Source organism: Pyrgilauda ruficollis, unplaced genomic scaffold, assembly GCF_017590135.1.
Source record: "Pyrgilauda ruficollis isolate IOZ18807 unplaced genomic scaffold, ASM1759013v1 scaffold6, whole genome shotgun sequence".
Classification (NCBI taxonomy): domain Eukaryota; kingdom Metazoa; phylum Chordata; class Aves; order Passeriformes; family Passeridae; genus Pyrgilauda; species Pyrgilauda ruficollis.
The window spans coordinates 2,616,243-2,630,490 of NW_024527710.1; the positions used below are offsets into that span (position 1 = coordinate 2,616,243).

At 39.6% G+C, this 14,248-nt stretch overlaps 1 protein-coding gene across 1 annotated transcript in view; it reads left to right on the plus strand.

Moving 5' to 3' along the window:
* ABCA4 (ATP binding cassette subfamily A member 4) overlaps positions 1-14,248 on the plus strand; it is a 59,621-nt gene that overhangs the window by 29,656 nt on the left and 15,717 nt on the right. The window contains exons 17-30 of the mRNA XM_041483139.1: positions 409-507; positions 1,446-1,670; positions 4,053-4,230; positions 5,525-5,656; positions 6,256-6,395; positions 7,340-7,477; positions 7,737-7,924; positions 8,880-8,970; positions 9,558-9,763; positions 10,196-10,244; positions 10,757-10,998; positions 11,421-11,545; positions 12,190-12,288; positions 13,337-13,526. Coding sequence (XP_041339073.1) covers positions 409-507; positions 1,446-1,670; positions 4,053-4,230; positions 5,525-5,656; positions 6,256-6,395; positions 7,340-7,477; positions 7,737-7,924; positions 8,880-8,970; positions 9,558-9,763; positions 10,196-10,244; positions 10,757-10,998; positions 11,421-11,545; positions 12,190-12,288; positions 13,337-13,526 — 2,102 coding nt within the window. The remainder of the gene's footprint in view (positions 1-408; positions 508-1,445; positions 1,671-4,052; positions 4,231-5,524; positions 5,657-6,255; positions 6,396-7,339; positions 7,478-7,736; positions 7,925-8,879; positions 8,971-9,557; positions 9,764-10,195; positions 10,245-10,756; positions 10,999-11,420; positions 11,546-12,189; positions 12,289-13,336; positions 13,527-14,248) is intronic.

Here is a 14,248-nt window from a genome sequence, read left to right on the forward strand (position 1 = left end):
AATAAGTGTAAATTTAAAAAGCTTTTCAGTAATGTCAAGCCTGAGGTGTTAAGTGGGCATTAAAAGAACGTCCCTGAGTGAGGCTAGGATCCCACCTTAAGCTGCTGCCTGGTTGGTAAGGATTCAGGGAGTAGCTTCATTCTGCAATTAAACTACTTTCTACTTAAGACATGGTCAGGCAAGGCACATCACATTTTCTGAATATTTTACTGCTGTCCAAAAGGAAAAAAAAAAACCCAAAAAACTGCTAAAAAAATCTGTTCTGTCAACTACTTGGTACGTGGTTTGACCTTCTGATATGCAACACTAGGACTGCACGTGTTTATAATTAGACTTTGCTTAGATGAATTTATACCTACTGCAGAATGGGGTTATGAAGTGCACTTTACCTACTTATTTTTATTTTAGGGGATTATGGGTTACCACAGCCTTGGTATTTCCCTGTGCTGGAATCCTATTGGCTTGGCTCCAGAAGCCCAGAAGCTGAGAAAACAGCAACTGCTGATGGTGAGTTCTTTTAAAACTTTGTTTTTTAGAAATAACTTCACTGATCTGCTTGAAGGTGACTGCATAATATTTCTGTTATTTGGCCTGCTGCAAAGGTGAGAGACTGCCATACACTGGGAGTCTTGGCAAGGGCCCTTGAACTTGGAGTGGTGTGCTATCATTAGAGTCATTAGAGGTGAGTCACTGTTCCATCTGAGAGACTTTAAGGCCTGGCTTAACAAGCAGCATCAAATCCTCACTCTGTAACCTTTTGAGACATTCAAGGAGTTCTTACTGCTCAGCACAACATCCATGAAATGTTAATCTTACACTGAGGTTCCCTAGTTTTCTAAACCTGACTCTTTCCTGGATAGTTTGACACTAATTTAAGTCTGTTTACTTTCTAAGCAAGATCATAATCTACGCCATCCTTGTACCAACGTGAATAAACTCAGTAAAGAGCCAGCAAGTTGATTAGGAGTTGGAGCATGTCACATACAAGATGCTGAGAGAGCTGGGTCTGCTCAGTCTGAAGAGAGAAAGCTCAAAAGAGCTAGACTTCTCTGATGTGCCTAGTGGAAGGATGAGAGGCAATGGATATAAGCTGGAAAACAAGAATTCAGATTCAATATAAGGAAAAAAGTATTAATTATGAAGGTAGAACACTGTAACATGTTGTTCAGAAAGGTTATGAAATCTCTATCTTTGGAGATAGTTGCCATGATCTAAATTGGCCATATTTTTTGAGGATTGAACAGGAAGTCTTTGGAAGTAATTTCTGATTTAAATTGTTCTATTATTATCTCAAGTAGTCTGATTGTGTTGATCGTTAATTCATCCTCTCTTCTACAAAAGCCCTTGAAAAGCTCAAGGCTTAGGACTGTTTCCTCTTCCTGAAAATACCTCTAGGGATATTAAATTTTTGTTAATTAAATGTTGATTACTTTTGGTTTATATAGAAAAAAGTCCAGAGTCAGAAGGTTGTGTGGATCAGAAGACCACGGCAAGGGAAAAAAATGAAAGCAACTCAAATAAATCTGAAGAAGCTGAAAAAACAGAAGAAAAGAGTGACGGCCAGGGGAAGAAGGATGGTAAAAACAAACAATGTAAACACAAACGAGAAAAAGAACCCGGCGAGCAGGGGAAGCCTAAGACAGATGTCCAGGACAAAGATGAAATTAATAGTAAGGAGAGAGAGCAACCTGAGTACTTCTGAGATACTATACTCATTGTACTTCATCCCAAACTAGATATAGCAATGATTGGAGCCAAGCTACAAGAGCTAGTAGGGGCCCAGTAGGTGATAGCATGTAACTACCAGAGCTAAGCATGACAGAGACATTGACTCTTATTTATTCCTCTACATTCATTATCCCGTAGAATATTTTAGCCACTACAATTAAGACAGCTAGCTTCCAGAAGAGCTCCCTAACTTTTTTTTTAATCATACAAATGCAGACTGTTTCTTTGGCAAGTTAGTTTTCTTGCTGAGGGAAGCCTAAGAGCCACATACATTGACTCTTTAAAATTAAACAGAGCCATGACATCAATAAAAATACGCTGAGGGGAATGTTCTTCACTCTTAGTCCCTCCCCTCTATTTTTTTTTTTTTTTTTGCCTATCTTTAGTGTGTTTTGCATCAGTAGGAAAAGGCTGGTTTCAAAGGGATTTATCTGAAGTGCTCTGTATGTCTGTCTGCAGCCTTTTCTGATGCTGACATTAGCCATCAGCTAAGAATTCCTGAATAACCTGTCTTGTTTTCAAGCCCCAATGTCTTCTGTTGTGGTGAGCCAGAGAAGTTTTCTGTATGAGATGCTCAGAGGAATGCATGTGAATTCTGTAGCACAAGTAACACAGCTTTGAGCCCTTTCTGACTCTTGAAAAGCAAGAGATAAAAGTGGGGTCATCAGAGCTCCTCACGTAGGCACTGAAAACATGCATTCAGGGTGAATGGAAACAGGACAGGACTTCAAAGGAAAAAGACAGGCAGAGGTTAAAGGTTATTTCAGCCAATCTTCTCCTAGTACTGCCTTATCTTTTTGGTGCTTTACTCCTTAGTTCCCAGGTTCCAACTGCTCCACGGCCACAAAGGAAGGGCTTTCTGCCTCGCACTGCACAAAAAAAAAAAAACTACCCTGTCTTCCCTTTCAGTCACCCAGGAACTGGGAGGCATGAGGAGAAACCAAGAGCAGACCTAGTACAGTTCAGTGACAATGAGGATATAGGATCAAAATGGAGAAATATGAATCACAAAAAAAGGGAGCTCAACCTTCCACCAGTGTCCTTCAGGTGATGCAAAGCAGATACTGGGGGAGATCATCAGAGAATTTGCCTCATAATTTGCTAGTGAGTCTTGCAGACAAGATTATGACACATATAAAACCAAGGAAGGTGCCTCAATTGCCAGTATATGCAATTATATATATATTAGCTATCTAGCCAGACTCCATGTGAACTTCTTTGAATACAGAGATGTTTGTCCCAGCAAGGTAAATGGAAACCTAGATTCTTTTCACAAATCAAAAGAAAAGTTACTCATAAACATAATTTTATCTAAAATAGTGCTACCCATTATATATTGACTATTGCAGCTGTTCTCTCATGTACAACAAATTTGGATCTTTTTTCTGAGTCCTGCCAGTGACAATAACGACAGCCACACAAGCTGCTGATGGATGTGGGGCTGGTTTTGCCCAGCTTGCATTGGCTGCTCTCCACACAGGCCTGCTGGCTACTGAACAATTTAAGTAAACTGCAATTGCAAAATAAGCCTTCTACAAAGCCTAAAGCATTCTGTGTAAACAAAAGTGGACAGGGTCTTTAGTTTCAGTTTCTCAGCTCCCATAATTCACATTGCCCTAGGGCTTAATTTACTTCAAAGGAAGTTTGTTTTGTCTAGAAGCTGGTGCAATAAAATGTCTTGATGCTGCTATTTGCAATAATGCATTTTTAATCCTGAGAGAAAGCCATCTCATGCAGTGCTCATGTTAGGTACTATCTAAATCCTGACCTGTTCTCAGCAATGAGGTAAATTTCATCTACCAGGATTAAAGGCAAGTTTTTTTGTTGTTGTGGGTTTTTTTTGTGTTTGGGGGAGGTTTTTTAACCATCATGGTCAAAGAATGCACAGCTGGGCAGATTATTTGAATGGCAGATTTCAGCCCAGCTAGAAAAGCAACCTGCTGCTTGTTTAATGTAATCTCTCTGCCTATCTAAGTATTTCCAGAAAACAATTCCAAATAATCTTCCTGCTACAATGAGAACAGAAAGCATGTTCAGTTTCCCCTGGCCTGATGAATTACCTTTCCACAGACCACCACAATTCTGGGCTCTGCTTCTCCTGTCATAGATATGAGGGTGAATCTAAATAAATTGCACTGCAATTAGAATTCTAGCCTTAGTTCTGTACTGGTGTGACTTGGAGAATCTGGCCTTGGAACACGATGCTATATTATGCTGTGTATGTGCTATTGCTTCTGCATTTACTGATGTGTTGCCATCATCAGAACTAGGATTAAAACAGGTGCTTTTATTCTCTTTTCATTTTTGATTTCTTGCCTTTCAAGTAAATACCTTCTTTGAGCCTGAGCCAGCAGGATTGATTCCAGGAGTGTGCATTCAGAACCTGGTGAAGATTTTTGCAAACAGTCCCAAACCAGCAGTAGATGGGATAAATATTACTTTTTATGAGGGTCAGATCACAGCCTTCCTTGGTCACAATGGAGCAGGAAAGACAACTACCATGTAAGTCTCTTCTTTTAGAAGAAGCACATCTAGGGCAGTGCTCTATTGCTGGGGCAGTCTTTTCTTTTCACTCTTCCCTTGTCTCTCTACCACCCCTGCAGCTGGCCTGACACACAGCATTAGGCCTTTTCCAGACGGGGAAATGCTGCCCCTAGGCATTAAGAAGGTATTCTGTATTAGTTAAAGCCCTGGGAGGGAAGTCATGCATGACATAAACAAGTGAAAGTCCAGAGAGAAGGAAGCAATTCTCTCTCCCAGAATTCATTTCCCATGGCTTAACTACCATAGGTGAAGAAAGAGAAGGATCTTCTGGCTGAAAGAAAAAATTTGCAAGCCACTACATTCCACATGTTCTTGGTTTCTCTGACTGGCTCTAAGTCAGTCACATCTATTGGTCTGTGTTCAAAGAAGTATAAAATACAGGCCCTCTTTAAATAAAATGACTATGGCGTGCAAGATCCATGTCCAGATTAAAATGTTCCTCTAGTCCTAGAAACCTAGTATCCCAGGAAGCTGGACTTCAAGGATGTTTGATTTTCTTTATACAGAACCTTGTTTGGCAAAATAGGATTCATTGGTGAACAAAACCTTTTATAAATCTGTGACAAGTTCACCAAATGTTGAAATAATTGAATGTGTTTCATAATTTTCTCAGAAGAATACTTCAGGGTTTTTTAATTAAAACACTTTTATTTCAAAGGCACTTTAAATTGTCTTATGATTTTTTAAATTGTTTCACAAGGAATATGTTCAACCCAAAATAAAAGCATCTTAATCTGCTGAAATGTTTTGTCATTTGAGGGGTTTTTTTCTTCTGATAAAAACAAAATTTTTTATTGCTTTTAACTTTTTTAAACTGAAAATCCACTAATCACCCAAATATATTAAGAGATGCCACCCATTTACAACATCATATTTGGTCTTGTAGTTTATAGAAAATAAAGATTTAGGGCATGAGTCAGTATAGCCAGAGATCTCAAACCATTATTCTTTTTTCATCCTACTGAGCTTCATTTTAGACCCATTTATATGTAGGGGTGATATAACATGCTGAACTAAAACAGTTTCTTGATGGAAGCCAGAACCAGTTGTATCAAAAATGACATTAGCAGATCCATCAGATTCTCTGTAGCAGATCAAGAGTATTTACAGACATGCTTTTTGCTGGGGTGGTTTCATCAAGGCCTATAGTAAGAAGTCATCATGCTCCATCTAGTGGAATCATGTAATGTAGCTTCCTTATCTAGCACAGAGAAGAGAGGAGAGGGGGCATTTCCTCATTTTGTTTTCCTAGGTCCATACTGACAGGCCTCTTCCCTCCCACGTCTGGAACTGTGCTGGTTGGTGGCCTGGACATCCAGACTCACATGGATTCCATTCGGCACAGATTAGGGATGTGCCCTCAGCACAACATCCTGTTCAATCAGTAAGTGTCACTCCATACTGGCTTCAAGGAGAAGCATCCCAGTCTGCATGTGTGAGCATCCCCAAAGCCAAAGCAGGAGAAATCTCCTGCATCATTTCACTGGGAACAGAGTTTCTTAGGAAAATAACAATGCTCCTGGTGTTTTGTTTTGTAGTGTAGGCTAGCAGGAGTTATCCTGGAGGTTCATGCACTATAATTTAGGACCACTAAAGCAAAAAAATCCAAATTGATAGTGCAGTAGCAGGATATTTTTATGCCCATTTCTCACTACCACTCAACCACTTACTGCCTTCTCTGGTGATTTCCAACTTCACTTCCATTTTGTGTTCATCTCAACAGCAGACTTCTTCCATTTTATTCCCATAAATGGATGGTTTGATGCCTGCTATACCTGTTCCTTTAGTAGCAGGTTCTGCTTTGAAAAGGCAAAGAAAGAGACTATGACCTCCAAGTGAAGTGTGTTGATCCCAAAGAAGATGTTTTAGGGTAATGCAACCTCTCTTTAGCAAGATAAAGCTAGAATGAATTTATTGCTGCTTGGGAATAAAAGTAGTTTATTCATTTAACGTGCCTTCTTGCCTTTCTGTCTGCTGTCACAGCCTTACTGTAGCAGAGCACATCTTGTTTTATTCTCAACTGAAAGGAAGATCCAGAGAAGAAGCTGAGCAAGAGCTGGAAACAATGCTGGAAGACATGGGCCTCACCCATAAAAGAAATGAAGAAGCTCAGAATTTGTCAGGTGCCCACAGGAATTTTCTAAGATGTTTTGTCCTGCTGCCTTTTCTTTGTCTCTCATAGAATCACTGAATGGTTTGGTTTGGAAGGGATGTTAAAGATTATCTAGTTTCAACCCCTTCTCATGGCCAGGAACACCTTCTGCTAGACTAGGTTGTTATAGCCCCATCCTACCTGGCCTGTGGGCAATTATTGGTCAAGTTACATATTTGAGGCCATATTCTGACTCATCAATGTGCCCTGGGGGGGATGCTTTCTTTTCAAGGAGTAAATGGGACTGTACAAGTAGTAAAGCTGGCACAACCTGTCCCTAAAGCTTCTATGTCTTATAAATATACAACAAATTCAAATATACTTGCTCGCTATTCATTTTAAATAAATATATGTATAAAAAATTCGTTAATATAACAAACAAAACAAAATAAAACCTCCTATTTCTTCAAGGCAAATGAAATACTATACTATCATTCTGCCCCACTGTAAGGATCTGTGCTCCACAGTACTGTATTATTTGGTAGGAGTAGCTTCTTCCATTCTGAAGGTACAAATGCACAGAGTGTATTTCAGTAACTCTCAGATTCAAAGGCTGATTTGAATAAACAGCCATCTATTCTTATACTACTTTGTCCTGATTGCAACTATAAAAAAAGAGTTGGTTAGTTTCACGAAAGAACATGAAAACCTCATATCTTCCTGCTTTTGTTTCTGGCAAGAAGCAGAAAATGCAATGTGTAGATGGAAAATGTATATTATTTATATATGTATAAATAACCTGCTTTGAATTTCAGAAGAAGAATTACTATTAACTTATCTTTGCAGAAATGTGTCTTAGGACGCATTTCATTTTATTTGTAGCAGTTTGTCCCCATACCAAAAAGCAATTTTTATTACATCCCTATGACTTACATAACTCATCTTACACTCCTGGCTGTGTTTGTCCTCTGGTAGGTGGAATGCAAAGGAAACTGTCTGTTGCCATTGCTTTTGTGGGTGAAGCAAAAGTAGTAGTCTTGGATGAGCCCACTTCTGGAGTTGATCCATATTCCAGGCGATCTATCTGGGATCTTCTGCTGAAATATCGCCCAGGTAAGAGATTTGAGAGTAGAAACTGTTTGATTTTCTTGGTGGGATTTTTTAAACTTGTCATAGATGCAGTATGTGCCTACTGTGTAAGCTGTCATGAGTAGTGGGATATGAATACAAGTAAACAAGATTCTTTGAACAGAATGGTTTTGGCAAACCTGGGACTGGCTCTGGTGCAGAGAAATAGTTGCCAAAAAGCTAAACACAGTTTTGAGTTCCAGAGAGAGTTCATGCCTTGAATATTCCTCCTTGTTCCTTCTAGGCAGAACTATTATCCTGTCAACCCATCATATGGATGAGGCAGACATCCTTGGAGACAGAGTAGCCATCATATCCCAAGGGAAACTCTTCTGCTCAGGCTCTCCTGTATTCCTAAAGAACTGTTTTGGCTCTGGCTTTTATCTCACCCTTGTTCGCAAAATGAGAACCACAAAAATGGGAAGGTCTACAGTAAGTATGAGTGTAGTATGTGTAATCTGAGTAATACTTGCACTGCACCAAGGTAAAAAGCACTTAAGTGCTGCTTGACACTATGTACAAAACTGCAGTTAATCATATGTTTATGTAATTATGAATATCATATTAGCACGGTTTGGGTTGGAAGGGACCGTAAGGATCAACTAGTTCCAGCAGCCATGCTGTGGGCAGAGACACTTCCCACTAGACCAGGTTGCTCAAACCCCACCCAGCCTGGCCTTGAACACTTCCAGGGCGAGGCATCCACAGCATCTCTGGACAACCTGTTCCAGTGCCCTCAGAGTATAGAATTTCCTCCTATATCTAACCTAAATCTACTCCTTTTCAGTTTAAAGCCATTCCCCCTTGTCCTGTCGCTACATGATTGTAAGAAGTCCCTATCCAGTTCATTTGTAGCCCTCTTTAGGTGCTGGAGGGTCTCTAAGGTCTCCCTGGAGCCTTCCCTTCTCCAGGCTGAACAACTCCAGCTCTCAAGTTGCCTTTGTCCATATAGCGGTCTTTCTGATTCTTGCTTTTACAGTACACTGATTTTAAATATCAAGTACTCTGGTAAGCAGCTCAGACACCAGAAAAGTCTACATTTATCCGTAGCTAAACCAGCCTCTCACAGCTTGAAAAGTAGGGTTCTGGGTGCTTTCTGTTGACATAGTGCTTCCAGTCCTAGTAGCAACACAATCTGAACACTCATGGCCCCTGCTGATTGCATTCCCCCAGGTATCTTATATTCAGTTCAAAGTTGATTTGTGCAGATGGATTTATGCATTGCTTAATCCAGTCTTCAGATGATTTTCAGTATAGTACGTTCAAGATGCTCTGGATATACCATATTTTTCATTGACTCAAGCTGTTCAAATATTGACAGCCTTTACATCCTTTTGAGTGTGTCTGAAGCACTTTAATCTTTTTATCTCTTGCTTGTCCATGCTAGTCATTTTGTAGCTGTGGATCTCAGTGCTCCTGCTCCTGCTCCAGCTGTGTGCACAGGGGTGAAGAAGGAGCTCCAGAGTTGGAACTGGATGGTAAGAAGCAGGATGGTTCAGCATTCCAGCACATAGCTGTCTCCTGCTATGCTGCAATCCTGTCTTAAAGATCAATGCTGCCAAGGCTCCCTTCTTTGGTCCTTGTGTCTAACATTTGTATTCTGTTGTAACGTGAATTTAATAAGGGTTCTTTGTGGTTTTGCTTACCATTGACCGTTTTTTGTGTATATGTGGTCTCGGGTACAGATGATGAACTGGAAGTTTGTGTGCTTTATGAGTATGGTGTTGAGTTTAGTGTAATTTTTTAATGAAAACTGAAGCATTATACAGCAAGCATATAGACTTTCTCAGAAGAAAAAGTAATTTTGGCTTTTCTGCATAAGATAACAATTTAAGTAGATATTCCTGAAGATTTGGTTGTGCTTTATTAACAAACCTGAAATAGTTTTCTTCTACATAGTTCCAAAGCATAATTAGCAACATAGCCCAGTCCAGTGTAGAATTAACTGAGGTATCTGTGAGTTATGTAATAGAGCAGTACCTTTTTAGTGCAAACAACAGCTTTTGAAATTATGCTTAATATGGTTAAATAGTCATTCTGTGGACACTCTTTTCACTTTTCACAGGAGATCTAAATGAGCTAGCAGAAGTAATCCACCATCATATCCCAGAAGCTAAATTAATTGAAAGCATTGGTCAGGAACTCATTTATCTTTTGCCCAATAAAAACTTTAAACAACGATCTTATGCCAGTCTCTTCAGAGAGCTGGAAGAAACACTGGATGACCTGGGACTCAGCAGTTTTGGAGTTTCAGACACACCACTTGAAGAGGTAACAGACAGATTAAAATACCTGCTGACCTCACCATAAGCACCCAAAATGGTTACTGAGACTATTCCTGTTCTTAAACATTTAATTCCCTATTCCTAAAATGTCCTTCAAAATCTAGTCCCATAAGCTGTGGCACATTCTTCTCTCTTTGAGAAGAGCCTAGAGAAAGGATCCAACCCTTAATTCATTGTAGCCTTGTGGAGCCTGACCCATTAGCCTGAAATGCATCCTTTTTTTTTTTGGTATCTTTGTTCATTCACTTATTTTCTGAGGTATTTCATAAGAGACCTCTGATTATTGATAATAATATGAAGTACTCAAAAGGTATCCCAATTTTCTTCTTTTATATTGAAGGATAATGTATTGTTTTCTGAAGGTCAGTTTACTGTAGCTATTCTTTTCCTAACCAGAAAATGTATTTCTCTGTGGCAGGTTTTCTTAAAGGTCACAGCAGAAGCTGACCCTGAAATGCAAAAAACAGGTAGAGATCTGTGTTTGATTAACTGTTCTTGGGACTGGCTTTTATTCTGAACACTCTATAAAGAGGAGTTTCAGAACTTTCAGTCTTTTATGTGCTCTTGACAAAATAAATTTCATCAGCAAATATGTGGTTTTAGGGCACGACATGATACCTTTAAAATAAAGATTAAGCAGAAAGACTTCTGTTTAGATTGGATGAAGTTCTTAACTATGCAAATAAAAGTGGAGTGTCAAGCACCCAGATGTCAATGGTTTTAGTAGCTGTATAAAAAGTACTTTGCTGACTATTAGTCCATAAACTACACAGATGATTAAACTGTTCATCCTGCTGAGTAAGAGGAAAGTTAACCTATGTGATGTCACTAAATACAACCACAGTGCAACAGTTGTAATTAAAGCAATATGGAGATAGGATATATATGGTTGGTAAAATTTGGACCTCATTAAAATGTCTGTGCTACTTCATGTATGGAAGATAAAGTGTCTTCTCCGATGCTTCTCCTATTAACCTAGGAGATACTCAAGAAAATGGTTCTGCTCTTGGCAAAACTCCTACTGAGAACAAACCAGCTGAACAAACGGCCCTGAAAATGAGCGACACTTCTCGAATGCCAGTAGGCAGAACAGGAGATCAAAATGAAGGCAAGGGGTCCCGACAGTATAAAGGCTTTCAGCTTGTACATCAGCAGATCAAAGCACTGCTCATCAAACGCTTCCACCACGCCTCCCGCAGCCACAAGGACTTCCTAGCACAGGTATTGACTGACTTGTGCTGTTCTAGGTTCTTTCCCACAACATTCTCAGCACTGTCTTTGCAGCAATGATGGCCCTATGGAAAGCAGTAGAGGTGCTGCAAATGGGTAACAGTGCAATTTTGACTCCAACTCTTTTGCCTCTTCTTTTATTTCTTTCTGCCTGGAGTCTACCAACTGCACCCAATTCATGATTCTATCACTACTAGCCCAGTGTTTTATTTTTAACCTAATGTAGTTCTATGACAATCAGAATTTTAAGCCAAAATGCTGGAGATTAAATTGTTGATGTTCAGAAGTTAAACCAGATTGGATCTGAGTGCTCCTGCTTCCTGCCTTTGTTTACACATATTATGGGACGTGTACAGAGTCACTCTACAGTGTTTCTACAATAATCTAACCTAAAGTTTTTGTGTTCCCTGCAGGTTGTTCTCCCTGCTAGTTTTGTGTTGCTGTCTCTAGTACTTACAGCCATTATTCCTCCATTTGGAGAATATCCTGCCTTAACATTACACCCGTGGATCTATGGACAGCAGTTTACTTTCTTCAGGTAAGAGGAACACTTAAAGTACATTTGTCACACATACACCTTTTTCTCTCTAGAGTGTAACATCATTGGGCCCTGTCTCACTGCTTTTTTCTCATTCTGTGTGATGTAAGAAAAGATTCACTTCACTGGAATTAACAGATTTAAAAGAGCTTGAAATTGGTGTGCCTGGAGAATACAACTGCTAGTACATCTAACAAATAGTCTTTCAAATATCTTTCTAATTTCAGTATTCTCCTCTTCCTACCTGATTTCAGGACCTCAACACTTATAAAGTTACATATCCTATCTAACAGAAGATCCAGGCCTCCGCAAATGAAAATGCAGGATATGTTTCTCATCTTCTGCTTACTGACTGTGACAGCACTGAGAGAATAGCAGTGAGGATTTAAGCCTTTTTTGAAGAATGCTGCTGTTGGACTTTGTCAGAAGTTAGCTTTAGTATTAGGAGAAAAGAACCATAGCCTGTCAACCATCTCAGAATGTTCTGGGTTTTTAAATAAATAAATGAAACAATTGAATTATCAGCATTTGAAGGGGGGCAGTTGGTACTGCGATATGGTTGTCCTCCTCTAGTTGCTATGTGTATTACAGTACAATAGTTTGAAAAAATATTTTATAAAGTAAGTCCTATCTTATTCCCTTAGCAATGAACGTCCTGGCAATGAGCAGATGGTCTCCCTTACTCATGCTTTCTTGAATAAACCAGGATTTGGAATTCGCTGTATGAAGACTCAGCCTCTTTCGTAAGTTGCTAGCTAATTTCTCTTGAATGAAATCCTAGCAGGATACAGCTAGTGGAACTTGAGTAGTGAAACAAGAATGAATTTGCTTGACTCTTCACAAGAGCCAATGCTTCAGATGTGTTGTTTGCTATATCTAATATTGGGTCAAAAGCAACAAACAGCAAGATAACACTGCCATTGGATTAGGAATGATTCACAGTGCTCAATGTGACTGACTAGAAACCAGCTCATGCAGCTTGGTATTGAGAGTTAAGCAACCTTGAAATTTATGTTAGTGCGTCAGTAACCTCAGGCCTAGATCTTTACAGCTTCCCTGGCACTTTCCATATCTGAGTCCCTTCAGGTTCTTCCCTGGTGCGTTTGGTGTGTGTGTGTTTCGTGTGTGTGTGGTTCCCATTGGTGTGTTTGGAAGCAATAACTTCAGCAATCACCAGGATTGTGAAGTGGCAATAGGAGAGTGTCTATGATTTGAAACTGTTCTCATTCTGAAGTGAGGGCAACATTAGTAGAGCTCCAGCTTTTGTTGTCCAACCTGCTTGCTCTGTGAGTCCTGCTTTGGAGCCGTTTGTTGCTGGCTTGCTACGCTTTGACATTTGTTCCCTTTCTCCTGACTCTTTCCCAGCCATGATATCCAGCAATTTGATCCTCCTGGTTGTCCTCTCTTCTCCCGTTCCCCTACTCTCCCTGGTATAGCAGAAACAAAGAGGAAACTTTAAAAAAAGAAAAGATACTGCATGAAAAAGGAAAATGATAGTTTCTTCACAAAGATATGTCCACTGCAGGTTTCCAGTACTAAGGGATCAAACACAATCCCCTTGTTCCTTCAGTGTCCTATCTGCAAGCTGAAGGCAGTAAACTTGGCAGAGATGTGGGGGGAGATTATATTTATTCATGTGTACCAAATAATCTAAAATTTTGTTCTTATTCAAAATTCACAGGATGAGGGCTAAGAGGGGAATATCTGCTTAGGGCACTGTGATTTTGTGGATTTGTGAGTTCTTGTGGACTGTTATCTCTGCACATCTTGAATCTCTATATCTCTCCACAGGAACTACCCGTGCAATAACATGCCAACTGCCTGGAACACGCCTGCTGTCCATCCTAACCTAAGCCGCCTCCTGCTGAGCCAAGAGTGGAGCCCCGAAAATCCATCACCTTCCTGCAAGTGCAGCACTCACAAGAAACTCACTATGCTGCCAGAATGCCCTGCAGGTGCAGGAGGCCTCCCACCACCACAGGTTGTGTCCTTGTGCCATAAATCTTTGTAGAAAAGTTTCATGGCAAGTGCTGGAAAAGGGATCAGTGTCGAAGTACCTTCCCATGCTAATACACATGGAAGGAGTCGAGTACATTGTTTTTCAAGAGAGCAAGACTTGCTGGAATTTGGAATTCAGTTTCAGAGGTATAGGAAAAGCTTGACCATTTAAATTAATGTTGATTATGTTTTCATCCAAGTTGCAAACTTTTCATGTAGAAAAATCGAACTTTTCATGTAGAAGAAAATCACAAAAATTTGAACAATTTGTCCCAGAATTTTTCTTTTGCCCCAAATAATAATTCTATTTAGAAGGTTGCCTTTCTTTAAAAGAGGGAAGGGCAGGAGGGAGAAAGAGGAAAGAAAAGAAAGAAAAAAAGTCACAATTTTTAAAAAGTGGAGTGCAGTCCTCTCATTAAAATAGGAAAATTAATATTCAGTGGACCCCAAAGTATTATTTTTACATGTCTTTCAGTTCCATTTCTATCAGAAATGTTTTAAGCTAGCAAAATGAATATTTGTATCCATGTGCATGAAGATGAGTAATTTAATAACCAGTGATATTGTATGGAGGAAAACAGAGCTACATTCCCTCCTCTCCTATCAGTGAATGATCTTAGTAGTGCCCTTTATAAAATGTGCTTGCTCTTTTGAAGAGCAAAGGAAAATTACAGCCTGTCAGTGTTTGCATTTAATAAATGTTTT